Source organism: Typha latifolia, chromosome 3 (genome assembly GCF_019914945.1).
Source record: "Typha latifolia isolate L0001 chromosome 3, TyphaL0001v2, whole genome shotgun sequence".
In the NCBI taxonomy this organism is placed as follows: Eukaryota; Viridiplantae; Streptophyta; class Magnoliopsida; order Poales; family Typhaceae; genus Typha; species Typha latifolia.
In genome coordinates, this window is record NC_133088.1 from 2077981 (window position 1) to 2093152 (window position 15172).

Consider the following 15172-nt stretch of genomic DNA (forward strand, 5'->3'; position numbering starts at 1 on the left):
TAAAGCAATGCACTTAAAAGAAAAGGTATTATTCTGACACTGATCGTTCTTATCCAGAAACCACCCCTCAAAGATTCATAAATCCTGCTGGAGTTAATTTGTCGTCCGAGTTTTGAGGGTCGGAAAGATAAAATAAAAGTTTGAGGGCTTAAATGTTAAAACTTCATTAATTCATTTTAATAATCAATCCCGGGGCCACCCACTAAAATGTGACCGGTGACCCAGAGGGATTGACGGAAAGGGAACCAAACGCTTAACGCTTTCGAGTTTCGCCTTCGAGTTCGATCCATAGCTGCTTCCAATTATTAAAAGAAATGTAATAAAATTCCCAAAAAACCTATCATCCTTCTCTCAGCTCTCTCGAGGTGTCACTGCTACGGTGCTACCTCTTCTCCTTACCCAGATCTGCCCTATTCTCTCCCAATTCTCACCAATGCGGAGCGAGATCAAGCTTTTTCTCATCTAGATTCCTTCAAATGGACCCCTCGTCGATTGTCTCGGAGATGTTTTCGCAGCTCCCGGCGGTCCGGTCGCCGCCTGGTGGGCCCCGGCAGTCGGTGGATGAGTCTACGGTGACGGAGCAGAGTGCCGGAAGCCGTGGGAGGAGGAGGCGAAGGGACTCGACTTCTGAGGACGAGTCTTCGAAGATTGCGTCGACCAGCGGCGGCAATGACTTGGTATGGGTGATTTTGGAACTTACTTTGGTTTGTTTCTTGGTGTTTTGTGTGTTCTGGAAGCGTGGAGATGGTCATGAGTAGTTGGGTTGCTGTGATTTGTGAGTAGTTTGCTTAAAGTGTGGTAGAAGACTCATGGAAGGATTTTTTTTTGCTGGGGGGGGTGGGTGGGTGGGTGGTATTACTATGAGCTACTAAAGCAAAATTAGATTTTCTTTTTCTTGGATATTTAGAAGCGGCGATTATTGTGAAAAAAAAAATCTTTTTGTGCTTTGATTGCTTGATCTTTACTGAGCAGTGCTAGATTGCTTGCTCGTTTGTTACTACTGACCTAGAGAGTGATAATTTTCACATTATCTTGTTCGCTTTGAGAAAGCTGAGCATCCTATTCTTAGTTGATATACCATTAACGATTAATAATGTGATTCTGTTCTAGAATCTAATACCTTATCGCTAGTTGTCCCAATACATTAGTATATGGAAGCCTATGTAATGATATAGATCCACACTACTGGTGTTGGAACCATAGGCATTGCTTGGATATCAAGTGAGTTTGAAGTGATTCAATTGAAAGGTGACATCTTCTGTAGTAACAGCGCATATAAGCCTATAGTTTCTTTGAGTTCACAAGAGTGAAAACCTCACAATTCACAGAGATCCAATGTGGCTTTTAGAGACGTTGGCATCATTACTAATTCTGAGCATGAAAAGTGGCACAGAGTCTTCTGATGGTAATTTTTTCATCGTCATGCAATTGGAATTTAAGGTCTTTTAATCCATATCCTCCAAGCACTGTTCCTGAAAAATAATAAAGGCAAAGTTCATATAGGATACTTGGGAGGTCTCCAATATGCCCAATTGCCTCTTAAGCTTATTCAGAATTATTATGGCTGTACACCATGTCTGGAATGTTGAATAATCATCATTAATTCTTGTACATTTATCTTATTAGAGATAATAAGATCGCAATATTGTTATATAGCAGAGGATCATGTCTATTTCAGTAGATATGACTCGTGAGCCTTCTCAATCGGCTTTAAAATGTTTAATGGAAGTATGAACCCATTAGAGAGAAATGGGAGCTTGGTAGAAGGTTCAAGGCCCATGCTCTTCTTCAGATTGGCTATTCTTCTTTACTTCGGAGCTCTAAGTTCGGCCTTAAGCCCGCAAAAGAAGTATAAATATATTTTTCATGTCCTACCTTATGCTATACTATATTTCATCTAAGTTGGGATGATTTCTTATCAGAAGGCAATTTATTTCATTTTTTTGGGGTCTATGCAATAAAACTGACTGCTTGACAGGAACTTTTTCAATTCAGAAGACGAGATCAAATGCCTTAGATGTTTGTAGTATCCGGATATATTTAGATATGAGAGATTTGAGATTTCGTTTTTCTAGTTTATTCATTTGGTATGCTTCATATTTTGGTTGAAATTGGTATTTTGCAGACTGATTCCGAAATGAAACGTCTCAAGGGCATGAAATCTACTGGTGAGAATGGGGATTTGAAAGCTGAGGATGGAGCTAGTAGGGAAGTTGCTAATGTGCTTATGGATCAAAATCCTCAAGTACCTGAGCCACTCAAGCAAGACTACATCCATGTGAGAGCAAGAAGAGGTCAAGCCACTGACAGTCATAGCCTTGCAGAAAGAGTAAGTTTTCCTAATTGTTCAAGATCGTAAGATTGATTGGTTTCCTGTTTGCTTGATTTCTATGTTGTTAGTAGTGTAACTGATTTAGAGAAGGCGATCCCATCACCCTTCAATTGTACTAGAATGGATGTCCAAACATATAATAACATTACAGTGTGCATAAGCAAAAGTTGGTCATAGCACGAGCAGCATAGATGTTCTGTTATTTATAGGTATCATGTATCAAAACTTGAACTGTCTTACTGGCCAGAATCTCGTTATGATGCAGGCAAGAAGAGAAAAAATAAGTGAGCGAATGAAGATTCTCCAAGATCTTGTCCCAGGGTGCAACAAGGTACATTAACACTGTTGTAATTCCACTTTATTTTCCTTTACATTCTTTTGGATGTCATGTTGGTTGGTTTAAAGAAGGTATTTCTAGGTCATTAATTCAATTCAATTGCTTATTCTAAAATTTACCTGTGCTCAAGAGATGTTCTCTCAAGTGTGTTTGCTGCTTTAAGCAGATTATTGGCAAAGCATCAATCCTTGATGAGATAATAAATTACATTCAGGCTTTACAATGTCAAGTTGAGGTACTTTCCAGCTTTCAACACTCTTTGAGCTTGCCTTCCTTTATATTTCTAGAAATTTATCTATAGTTACTGGATCATGCAGTTCTTATCAATGAAGCTTGAAGCAGTCAATTCCCGCATGAACACTGGCATCGAAGAGTTCCCGCGTAAAGATGTATGTTTAACTTTGGAAGTAATATAAGCGCAATTATATTTTGCTTTTTATTACAAGTAAATTCTTCTTCAGAAAATTAGGTTATCTCTAATAATTTGGAGAACAAGTTAAATGCAGCATGTGCATACATGACAGAATAATTCTTCCACAAATAAATTCTAATCCTACTTGATCACCTTTGATCAGCTATGGATTAATGTCTAGTTTTCTTCATATTTATTCATCCCACATACTTGTGCTTCATTTGATTTCTTTGCGACCTTTTACTGGAATAATAATAATACAGTCCTGTGAGTCGTTTACTCGTATTATCTTGTAAGTGATATATTAACTGGGTTGAAACAAATGCAACTATATGAAAAATCCACAATTCAGGTCAATTACCAGATTTCTGGCTGCTAGTTATGACTTTGTCTTGTCTTCCATTTCAACATCAGTTGATGCATGATGGTCTATCTGCTGAGTTGAAGCATGTACTTAGATTCTATCTGAAGTCCCACTTACAGCACAGCTGCCCTTAAATTTTCTTCCTTGATGTGCATTGATAATAACCTGCATCCTGTGCATTCAGACAGACAGAGGCATATGTCTTACTTGCTTATCTGTGTTTGTGTGCACATATGTCCTACTTGGTTGTAGAATGTCACATTCATAAATGAATTGCCAGAAATCCCTGCAATGGCGAAACTCTATTGATGAATGTAAAATTGCTATAATTCCTTTGATGATCTTGCTTCCTGTCTTGCAGTTTGGCACTGAGAAATATGATAATGCTTCCGGTTTGGCATTTAACCTACAGGCCTCAAGGGAATACGAGCAGGGCTCAGCACCAGAATGGCTTCACATGCAGGTTGGCGGCGCTTTTCAGAGAGTGACATAACAGCATGAGAATCCCCATCTGTTGGCAGTAATCATATGTAATAGGATAAATCCAGTCTACGGTTGTAGATTTTATTTCTAGAACTCTGAGTTGTTATGTTCCAACTGCAATTGTATTTCTACTTTGGAGCTTTTCCATTCATAATCTAATGAAATAGCTAAGAAGTCTCCAGCTTTTACTTCCTGTTGTGAAGAAGACCATTTTCCTTCTCATGTCACTCTGTGTGACTTCAACAGTTCATGGTAATAGCAAAGATGAAGAGTATCGAAGATACCATGAATTTTTACACTTTACTATCTGTGATTATTTCCTGCAATCAGATTGTTATATATTTTTGTATTATGTTTTTCTACTACCACTAATCTTTTCTTACCTTTTGTTTGATTATTAGATATCCATGTAATGAGCCCTTTTGACCTTGAAGAAGAAAAGTATTTATTTCATACATTCACACTTAAAACTTCCATTATGTTATATATATCCATCTAAAAGATAAGGCCCAGAGAGGTACCAAAGTTTTGAATAGAAGGTATAGCTTGCTTTGCCCCATTTGATCGCACTTCCTCGATCGAGTGGAGTCTATTAGTGTATAAACTTCCCTTTGACTAAAATACCGTTAATGCCCACTCACGACTCACACCTCTATTTAGCAGTATACACTCATCTACCAACATCTCTCCCACCTTTCCTAGTTAGTTTATCTATCTATCATTTACATAATCTATCAATTAATTATAAAAAATAAAAAATTATATTAGTTCTTTGTTGAGATTTAAAAATTTCAATTCTATATTTTCTATTATAATTTGATCGTCCGTTTACGATTTAGATCCAACAACATACTAATTTTGTATGTACCGTTCACTTGTACTAAAGCATATTTCAAAAATATAGGGGACATAAATAATGACTAATATATTATGATTCATGACTGTAATAATTAGAAATTGATCTCTTTCCATTGCGCTTCTAGGATGCTTCTCTTTCTTATTCAATATACACTTATTTTTTCAAAAAAAAATAATAATACACAACGTGGCCTAATTTGACAAGATATATTGCAAGCTGCTTTAAAGAGAACTTGAAGCACTTTCCTGTTTGTTGCCTGACCCTTTTACAAACCGTGGCGACCACGACGTGGCCTAATTTGACTAGTATATTTCCACATTGGTCAACGGAAGGAAGCTGCTCATTTATTTCATTGGCCACTAGATATTTAGTTATTAATTTAAGCCTCTCTAGTCTCAATCTGTCACGCTTATAAAACGATGTAGCTCATCTTAGAATCAATCGCACAGCGAAAGTAAGAACTAAAAGAAGAAAGAGGAGGAAACTAATGGAGACGTGGGCAGGCTTTGGCTCTGCCATAGCGAGCTTCATGTTCCTATTCGCCATGGTGAAGCAATACTTCCCATACCAACTGCAAGCCTACTTCACCGCGTACACCACGAAGATCGTCTCCTTCGTCTACCCCTACATCCAGATCACCATCCCGGAGTACAGGGAGCGGATGAAGAGAAGCGACGCCTTCTCCGCCGTCGAGGCCTACCTCAGCTCGTCCTGCTCGCAGCGCGCGCGCAAGCTCAAGGCCGACATCGGGAAAGACAGCAGCTCGATGCTCGTCACCATGGACGACAACGAGGAGGTCGTCGACGAGTTCAGAGGCGCCAAGATATGGTGGTATTCGTCCAAGAAGGCCCCCAAGACTAATATCATCTCGTGGTATCCTGGCGGAGATGAACGCAGGTGTGTGTATGCTTGTGTGTACATATGTATATAAAATCAATGAATTTAAAATTGAATTTAACTATCATCCTAAATAATTGTTCTTGGTTTCACGAATTTGTCGCAGGCTATACCGGTTGACCTTCCACAAGCGTCAGAGGGACCTCATCGTTAACTCCTACCTCGGCCACGTCCTCAAGGAGGGTCGCGCCGTTCGGGTCAAGAACCGGCAGCGGAAGCTCTTCACCAACAATCCCAGCCGCGACTGGAACGGCTCCAAGAAGTCCACGTGGAGCCACGTCGTCTTCGAGCACCCCTCCACCTTCGACACCCTCGCCATGCACCCCGACAGGAAGAAGGACCTCATCGACGACCTCACCGCATTCCGCAACAGCAAGGACTACTATGCCAAGATCGGCAAGGCCTGGAAGCGCGGATACCTCCTCTTCGGTCCCCCCGGCACCGGAAAATCCACCATGATCGCCGCCATCGCCAACTTCCTCGACTACGACGTCTACGATTTAGAACTCACCGCCGTCGAGAACAACACCGAGCTGAGGAAGCTCTTCATCAATACGACCGGCAAGTCCATCATCGTCATCGAGGACATCGATTGCTCGCTCGACCTGACCGGCAAAAGAAAGAGCAAGAAGAAGACCGACTCAGACGAAGACGCCGAGGAGAAGAAATTACCGCCAGGGATGGATGACAAGGAGGAGAACTCCAAGGTGACCCTCTCCGGGCTGCTCAACTTCATCGACGGTCTATGGTCGGCGTGCGGCGGCGAGAGGATCATAATGTTCACCACCAACCACATAGAGAAGTTGGACCCCGCACTCATCCGAAGAGGGAGGATGGATAAGCACATAGAGATGTCGTACTGTGGATTTGAAGCGTTCAAGGTGTTGGCTAAGAACTATTTGGACGTTGAAGACCACCACTTGTTTGATGCCATTAAGAAACTACTGGAAGAGGTGAGCATCACACCAGCAGACGTGGCTGAGAACTTGATGCCCAAGTCAGTGGAAGAGAGAAAGAACCCGAATATTTGTTTTGGTAATTTGATTAAGGCTTTGGAATTGGCTAAGGCGGCGGCGGCTAAGGTGGAGGCTAGTAGCAAGGAAGAGAGTAGTTGTAGTGTGGATGACGGCCCATAAATTAAGTATAATAATTTGACGCCCATAAGAAATTGACGATGGTGAAATATTTGACATTGTTTAGTTAAGTTTCCAACTATATATATTTTGTTGAACTAATGTTCCAACTATGTGGATACGTAGATGTCGCCATTTTTCAAACATAGTTAGATTTAAATTCATTTCATTTTATCCTATTATTATTATATTCAAATTAAAATTGTTATTTTCTTTTATCAATTTTGTGATGATACTTTAGTAATTAAATAAAAACAAAAAAAAAGTTATAGAATAAAGGGTGACATTATAAATAGCTCAAAGAAGACAAAATCGCTGAAATATAAAGGTAAGATTGACAATATAGCATACCAAGTAAAGAAATAGAAATGCCAAGATGTGTCAGTATTTCTGATATCAACTATAGATTCACGATCGTTAATGAACATAAAGATCGACGGGGATTGACGGAATGATTTCCAACTTTAAGCAGTACAAGTGAAAAATTCTTGCTCTCCTTGTCGATAGAGCCCAAGGATAAAATCATATCGAACTCAGATGAGCCTGAGGTTAAATACAATAATGTTACAACAGAACAGTTGATGCAGTCCAGTAAAAACAATCCATCAGTAAACTAACATCAGAGCGATGAACAAGAAGCTCACTTTATACCATATGATCTCTATGTTTAGCTGTCAAGAGCACCTAGTGCTTTCATGTCCTCCAAGAAGGCTGAATATGAGTCGTCAATACTCTGCACCTTCGCTGCTGAGGATGTAGACACAGTCTCAGATTTGCCAACGACCATGGGAGCTGAAGGCTTAGACACCAAGGTCGTCGTGGAAAGTTGTGGCTTTGGCTTTCCTTTTGGGATAGCAGTTTCTCTCCTAACACGTACTGATGCAGGGACCTGTTCAAATAAGCTAATGATAAGCACTAATATAAAAACAGTTATAAGGTGAGATACAAATGCTACCTAAGGGCTTTCTACACAAACAGCCCTGAGATTTTGTAATTTGCTAGAAACTGGCAACAATTTAATAAATTCATCCAGGTTTGGAAACAAAGATGTCAAGATAAGAGTTTTAACTAGCGAAAAAAATGAACTTCGTCATAGCAGTCATGTCTTATCTATAGAAGGATATAGTAGCATCCTACTGATTGCACCATAAACCAAACAGAAATATAGTGTCAATTTGCCCAAATATCAAAGAACATACCATAGCTGTTAGTTCGGGAGTATGCTGCGCCAGTGGCCTCTTCACAACTGTTGATGCAGCTGACTTGACATATGATGGCTTTTGAGGTAAGGGTGGCCTGAAGGAAGCAAAATCATCATCCTGAGGAATAGGAAGTCCTGGCACAATTGGAGGCCTAGGAATTGGTGGCGGTCCAGGAAGCACAGCAAAAGGTGGTCGAGGAACTTGAGGTGGAGCAATTCCTGGGGGAGGGGGAGGAGGAGGTCTGGCAGGAACCCCAGGGATCATCATTGATGGTCTCATATCAGGTGGAGGAGGTGGGAAACGTGCAATTCCAGTATGTAAAATATCAGGTTGCAGAGGGTGGACCAAGGGAGGTCTATGGGACATTGGTGGTGGGTGTGCTGGCGGTGGTGGTAGCAATTGTGTCATTTTAGCAATTTCATTTGCTGAAGCACTGTTTATAGTAGAATAAGGTTGCCGATCTGTTGGTTTTGGTGGCAATCCAGGGGGTGGTGGAGGTGGAGGGAGTGCAAATGTAGCCTGTGAAAGAAAGAATACTTGTTAAATAGAATTTTTCCAAAGGATTATTATATTTGAAAAGATCATAAGCATAATGTGAAAAGTATCTCAAGTTCAGGAAAAAAATACATTCTCTTTTCCAGCTTCCAATAGCAGTAAAATTTTGAAGAATCATGTTAAGCTGTTAACTACTAAATTAGATGCATATGGTGAAACAGGAAATGGCTCATTGAATATAACCTTAGCATGGCAGATATGGAGGGAAGAAATATGTAATAAGCGATCATAAGAATCCACCTGAGGTAGTAGTCAGTATGGAGAGGGTAATCAAAATCATTAATAAAAGAAACTTTTTATCAGCATTGAATATGATGAGGTTGAAACCTCAAAGCAGATAGTAAACAAAGGACTTTCAAAACAAGCATGCCAAGTTTGAACAAGAGTAATACAGATATTTCTACTTAAACAACTTGAAGTAATACCTGATCAGAGTCTTTCAGATTTAGGCCCTCTGACGCAGCACTTTTGTTATTATCAAGTTCCTTTACATTTGTGCTTGGTGGAGGCAACTGAGAGGACTGCTGTACTGGTGGGGGTGGAGGAGGCGGTCTTGACATATGCATTGCAACTTGTTCTTGGGGCGGTGGACCGGGAGGTGGTGGAGGCGGCGGTGGCAGCTCTGAGGCTTTTGAATCTGTAGTACTTTTCGGTGGGGCTGGTGGTATTGGAGGTAAAGGTATAGAGGAAGGAATGGCCGAATCATCAATAGAAGCAAGGTCAGCAGAGGCTGGCAGGGGAGGTGGTGGTGGAGGGGGTGGTGGAACAGACTGTCCTGCCTCATCGGATTCCGACATTGATGATGATGCTCCAGCACTTGAGGAAGCGGGTAAAGGTATCCTGGGACCTACAGAATATCAGCTAAGAGAAGTTAGATATATAGTCTCTTACAAGTTAGAAAACATTAAAGACAAAGCAGAAAACAAGGTGACCTATAGATGATTTGTACATGGGAGGTTTCCCAGGAGGTGGAGCCCCTGTTGGGTTCAGTGTAGGATGGTAGTAGACAGAGTCCTGCATCATAAAGCTGGTCACTCACAAATAACATGTAGCAACTATAGGATTTTATTTAAGAAACATACCTCTGGCTTTGGATGTTTAACTCTATCATCTTCCTCTGCAGTGGACAGTCTTCGAGGGGGACCCAGGTGGCTAGTAATGAAAATGCATACAAAGGGAAAAGACAAATTAGAAAATAAAGACTATCGCATTATATACAACAGTCAGTTAATGTGAAAAATCTCACCTGAACATAACTGGTTCCTCACCTTTTTCACGCATTTTCTCTTCATATTCCTGTGCCAAATTAAAGTTAAATATTGAAATGAACATATTTCAGCAATCAAGAAATTCTTATCAAGTTCCACGAAATCCTCATACTACAATAATGATATGAAACTAATGTATAATTAATATTACAGCAAAGTGCAATCCTAATTCAACCAACACTGGTGACCCACGAAACCATTTGTGACAGCAAAATAACCAAACCAGCATTTTCAGTCCTTCCTTCGCAACTCTACAGGGAAATGATCTCAAATGGATCAAGCTGCTCAAAAGAGCTTGAGCTTAGCTTGGTATAGAACTTGATCAAGTTCGGCCTGAAACTAGATGAGCTCATCTTGATCCTGATGTAAGTCTTGAGGTCAGATAGTGACCTGATCCATTTCAGGCATTGAGATATGATGCAGAACACCATAAGAAGATCTGTTGCCTAACAAAAAGATGATCTAATGCTCCAGGCTCAACACTGAACTAAAAAAACAATAAGTACTCTAACTTCTAAACCCAAAAGTAGCTTAGCCCCACGTGGGTGCTTGAACCTTCAGACAGAGAATGATAAGAGGGTCCCCCCACAAAATACCTCTGTCACAAACTTAAGTACGTAGGTTAATTTTGTAACATCCACACACACAAAACAAAAACAAAAAAATGAGCGCACACGTGACCAGCACGTGTGCTGAACTTAAGGGTGCTCCCGTATTTCACGATGAAGGAATGTAAAAGTTGCCCAAGAATAAACAAAGAAAACAAAATTGTAACAACAAGAAATCTTAAAAGAAAATTAAGAAAAAGAATACCTTTCTTTTCTTCATAACTAGGTTTAATGTGTCCTCAAGCTGCCTCTTCTTATGCTTCCTTGCCTTATCAAGAGCGCCATCAGCCTCTACACAACTCATTCACAAATATTAGTATAAGTATACCTATATATACCTAGAAGTTGAAGACTAACTTTGAAAACAGACAATTCAAGAAGAAAAGCAAAAACGGAGCACCACAAGACCACCGGAAACAAAGGTTAAACAATGTATTAATCGAGAATTAAGGTGCAAAACATAAAGATGAATTACTCTAGGACATCTTTATTAGACAATTGAGTTGACCAAAAACTTAAGTTGTTATGTTCACTTCAACAATTTAAGTTTTTAGGTTACGCACACACAATACATGTCATGTCTTAACATTCTTTTGCCCAAACCTAAGAGTATAACGGCAAGTACTGCAAGAGCAATGAATAAGGAAGACACTATCCACAGGTTCAGTTAGATTTGTGTATTAATTAATTTAATTCCTCTTTACTAAACTTATAAGAGATGGTATGTCGACACTGATGAAAGAAAGTGAAAAAAGTCCTTAGTTATACTGATTTATTATGCATATAAAACTATGTTATCTGGAAAAAAAATTATAATAGTTGAAGGCAGATTTCACTTACTCATTCTTTCCAGCTTCTCAATTTGATCCTTAATAGCTTCAGGATCTTTTTTCAAGATACCAACCTCTCTTACCTTCTTTCTTTCTTTCTTGTTCTGTTGACATTAGAAAATAACAATAATAGCCATGATCAGATGATACTATCAAAAAGGACCAGAATAGGTTGACTAACAAAAAGAAATATCTTAAGTTACCCTCAATTCAACAGTAAGTGTACCATGAGACCAAAAACACTTCCACCATAAATTTTATGTAATCAAAATAAATGCAATATCAGAATCGTGAAATAATTATGTTATCATAAGAAAATGAAATCTCAGCATAGTAATTTTTCAGAACCTAATGCAGCTGCACGCAAAAACAATTCAAGCATGAAAGTCGGTGAAAGATTTCAAAACAACTAAAATAGCTGACTTTAAATTATCTAATAAAGATGGTGGAATGCTTTTGGAACACAAGAACTGTGAAATGAAGCAAATGATAAAATGTAAGGGAGCATGTCTCGAGATTTCCTATAATTCGAAACTTTTCAACCTCAAACCCGAAATTTTTTGCCGCCTTCCAGCATCGCTACTTATTAGGGTAACAGGGGATACAATTCACAATACTACACTCACTAAAATTACCTAATCTTTGATAAGAACCAAATAACAAAGCACCACGGCATTGTATTCAACGATTGAAACCTACAAGCACACGAATAAAAGAAGGGAACCCCAGGGATTCATCCTCGGGGCCGCTTACTTACCCGCTTAAGCTCCTTCTTACGGAGCTCCTTCCGGTATGCATCGGTAGGGTTCATCACCTTCCCTCCTTTGGTCGTCTTCATCTGGGCTCTGGACTCCTCCTCCGACGCAGAAGAGATCGATCAAGGAAGAAGAAGAAGAAGAAGAACAAGGAGAAGGACGATAATTACAAAAGCCTTCAATTCTCTTCGACGTTTCCTCTCCGTCTTCGATCGGATTCGCCGGCAAGGGTTCGGGTCTGGGTATTACTCTTAGCGAGCGATCGAATTCGATTTGGTCGAGTGCAGCACCGAAGGGAACGAAAAGCATTAGGGCGGTGTGGTTATTTAAAGGGTTCCTTTGTAGGCTAACGAACAGATTGGACCTTATCGGTTGCCAATACTTTAGGCCCAGATGGGCCGGCCTACATAAAAAATTAGGAAAACTTTTACCTTTATATTTCAGCAATTTTGTAATTATCACCCCATTCTTTGAGCTATTTATAATGTCACCCTCCTTTTTATATATAATTTTTTTTATTTGACTACTAAATTATCATGACAAAATTGATGAAAACAATAACGATTTCAGTTTGAATATAATAATAATAAGATAATGTGAAGTAAATTTAGACCCAACTACAGGTTAAAATATAATTTCTCTTTTAATATTTTTTCCAAAGAAATCTTGGTAATTTTTATTAAAAAATAGGTGAAATTTTAAAAGTCAACCAAAATGGATTAGAGTAAAAAAAAAAAAACATTAATTTTTGGTGTAAAAATAATATAGGAAAATGGCGACATCTACGTGTGCACATTAGTTGGAACATTTGTTTGTTTTTCATTAGAAGGACTAAAAGCAAGGAGATCGACTCCTCGTATCCGACTTTTTTTCTTCTAGCGACTGGCTTTTCCCATTTCCTCCTTGCCATGGCGGAGGGTGAGGGCCCCCTTGTTGGGGCTCCTCCCCTAAGCCCTTCAAAGCCGACCCCCTCAACTGAAGTGTTCTCCCCGCCTTCGAGTGAGTCTTTTCCTAGAGATTGAGATGCTTTAAAACAGCATTCCTAGAGCTCGATCATGAGAGGAAAAGTCTCTAGACACCCAAGGATAGGGTTGATCTCAGATGAGCAATTGGCTAGACTTGCGCAGGCATCCACAAACTCTCTTGAAATCAATCCAAATGTGTTGGAGGAGCCGATCAGAGTGGAAGACGGCCCTCTATGGTAAGTTCCTTGGTAAGTCTCCCCCACCCCCACATAGTTAAATTGGAACTTATGAGGCAATGGAAATAATCTGGACCATTTTTAATTGTAGATAAAACTGAGGGTTTTTTTCGCTTCAAATTTGCTAATGAAGAGGATATGGTTGTAGTCCTTACTGAGAGTCCGTGGTTACTAAGGGTCCGTGGTCGATAAGAGGCTTAACTCTTAACTTGATGAAATGGAAATCGAATTTTTGACCAAGGGAGGAAGCAATTATTGTTGCCCCCATCTAATTCCGTTTCTGGAACCTCCCTAAGAAACATTGAAAATCTTATATTCTAGTATAGGTTGCTGCGCAAGTGGGCAAACCCTTGAGGATAGACAATACTACAATGATCTTGTGCTCACTTTTGGGAGTTATGGACCCATCTGTTGTTCTAAGTAGAGGTTGTTATGCGAGAATTTGTATTGAGCTTGATCTTAACAAACCAATTAAGAAGGGTTTTCATCTTGGTCTGCTAGGTAAATAATTTTATCAACATGTAGCTTATGAAAATTTACCATATGTTTGTTTTACGTGTGGTGTTGTTGGCTATCGAGTGATGGAATATCCTAGTAAGTTGGTATCTCCAGTGATGGAGAATCATCGAAATGGTGATGATAAAGGTAAGACCTCTATGGATACCACCATGATTTAGCAAACCCCTATGGGTGATTGCAAAGATGTGGTTATGGAGAGTTCTGAAGTGGCTCAATCAAATTATGGCCCAGAGATTTTAGTCAGCCCCCGCCCTTCCCGTGCCGAAAGTGGTGGTGGTGATGCTCGTGGTGGTTATAACCCCGGTGGCCGTGGAGACAAACACACTCGGTTGGATTGGGTAAATCTGACTCTCACCGGGGAACTGTTGGATCAGAACCATGTTGAGCCGGGCCTTGACGGGGGGCCTCAGTTGAGGGTGGCTCCTAGCCTGGCTCACATGCGTCTCTCGCAATCCCGAGGTGCTAATAGATGCCAAGACTCCGTCTCGAAATGAGGAGATGGTTAAGGGGGCTGGGCTCGAGGCTTTCTCGAAACCAAGCGAACCTGTTCCCCCGTCCATTGGAAATACTTTGAGTGGACTTACTACCAATGGTAAGTTGCCACATAAAGCCAGCCCACGTGAACGCCCTCTGACACGTCTAATTTCGGTGGGAGGGTTTCAAGTAGCTGCCTCGGATCCGAGTAGACAGCAGCCCATTAACACTTACTTGGATCCGAAACTTATTAATTTTACTGAGAGGGAACGTGTTGAGTATGAGATGGATCTGGACCATTTATTTTAGGGCAATGAGAATACAAGGTTAAATCCAAATGCTTCTGACGGCTTGGAGACTCAACATGAAGCCCTGGTGGCTAAGGCCTTGGAGGGACTTGCAAGCATGCCTTCGTCATCCTCACCTTCAGGTCTAGGTCAGGATGCAGAGGGGAGAATGAATCTAAAAAATGGCAAGGCCTCTGAGGAGGCCTAGCGTTATAGGAAGATGATGAAATTCCAAATGGCTCTTGAAGCTTCAAGCGGGTTCCTCAAAGGAAGTAAAGGTATAGACCCAATGGCCAAACCTATTGGTAAGAAGTTTAAGAAAATAAATGAAAGGTCGTTATCTAGGCTTGAGGAAGTTCTTCGACAACTACTTAATTTTATGTCTCTAATTTTTTGAAACTGTAGAGGAGCTCTCAAAAGGGATGCATGGAATAGATGCCTGGAGTTCATCCGAGATCATAAAACTGCTGTTATTTTTTTGTTAGAAACTTGTATTTCTAATACCAAAGCAAATGGTATGGTGCGCAGGCTGGGTTGGCATTGGAAAAGCTATGCTGTCTCTAGCAAAGGCTTGTTGATCTTGGTTTCTCTGGTCCCCCGTCAATGTCATTTATACTTTTTCTTTGAGTAATTATGTTATGCTGATTAATATTTTA

At 40.2% G+C, this 15172-nt stretch overlaps 3 protein-coding genes across 4 annotated transcripts; 2 read left to right on the forward strand and 1 right to left on the reverse strand.

The window, feature by feature from the left end:
- Window positions 1-185: 185 nt before the first annotated feature.
- Window positions 186-4116, forward strand: LOC140783916 (transcription factor BHLH089-like). 2 transcript variants are annotated; one of them, XM_073131046.1, is made up of 6 exons: window positions 186-677; window positions 2126-2329; window positions 2598-2663; window positions 2836-2904; window positions 2987-3058; window positions 3807-4116. In XM_073131046.1, exons 1-6 carry the CDS (start codon window positions 477-479, stop codon window positions 3936-3938), a joined length of 744 nt encoding a protein of 247 aa, XP_072987147.1. In that variant the 5' UTR covers window positions 186-476; the 3' UTR covers window positions 3939-4116. The 2 variants fall into 2 exon arrangements, with proteins under 2 accessions (XP_072987147.1, XP_072987148.1); XM_073131047.1 differs by having other exon boundaries at window positions 210-677; window positions 3858-4116.
- Window positions 4117-5179: 1063 nt separating this feature from the next.
- Window positions 5180-6919, forward strand: LOC140783930 (AAA-ATPase ASD, mitochondrial-like). Its single transcript, XM_073131073.1, has 2 exons — window positions 5180-5684; window positions 5791-6919. The coding sequence occupies exons 1-2, from the start codon at window positions 5275-5277 to the stop codon at window positions 6818-6820; spliced, it is 1440 nt and encodes a 479-aa protein (XP_072987174.1). The 5' UTR covers window positions 5180-5274; the 3' UTR covers window positions 6821-6919.
- A 277-nt stretch (window positions 6920-7196) lies between these two features.
- LOC140783929 (protein EARLY FLOWERING 5-like) lies at window positions 7197-12374 on the reverse strand. The gene is made up of 9 exons (XM_073131072.1): window positions 12038-12374; window positions 11291-11384; window positions 10656-10741; window positions 9821-9870; window positions 9657-9726; window positions 9507-9588; window positions 9000-9421; window positions 8017-8538; window positions 7197-7706 (listed from the first exon to the last, which is right to left on the reverse strand). The coding sequence occupies exons 1-9, from the start codon at window positions 12116-12118 to the stop codon at window positions 7485-7487; spliced, it is 1629 nt and encodes a 542-aa protein (XP_072987173.1). The 5' UTR covers window positions 12119-12374; the 3' UTR covers window positions 7197-7484.
- Window positions 12375-15172: the final 2798 nt, after the last annotated feature.

Coding starts and splice junctions, on each gene's coding strand:
- LOC140783916 (XM_073131046.1), top strand. CDS start 477: ATGGACCCCTCGTCGATTGTCTCGGAGATGTTTTCGCAGCTCCCGGCG. Junction 2,330..2,597: donor GTCATAGCCTTGCAGAAAGA/GTAAGTTTTCCT, acceptor GTTATGATGCAG/GCAAGAAGAGAAAAAATAAG. Junction 2,905..2,986: donor CTTTACAATGTCAAGTTGAG/GTACTTTCCAGC, acceptor TGGATCATGCAG/TTCTTATCAATGAAGCTTGA.
- LOC140783930 (XM_073131073.1), top strand. CDS start 5,275: ATGGAGACGTGGGCAGGCTTTGGCTCTGCCATAGCGAGCTTCATGTTC. Junction 5,685..5,790: donor CCTGGCGGAGATGAACGCAG/GTGTGTGTATGC, acceptor AATTTGTCGCAG/GCTATACCGGTTGACCTTCC.
- LOC140783929 (XM_073131072.1), bottom strand. CDS start 12,118: ATGAAGACGACCAAAGGAGGGAAGGTGATGAACCCTACCGATGCATAC. Junction 11,385..12,037: donor GTAAGAAGGAGCTTAAGCGG/GTAAGTAAGCGG, acceptor TAATGTCAACAG/AACAAGAAAGAAAGAAAGAA. Junction 9,727..9,820: donor GAGGAACCAGTTATGTTCAG/GTGAGATTTTTC, acceptor TTTCATTACTAG/CCACCTGGGTCCCCCTCGAA.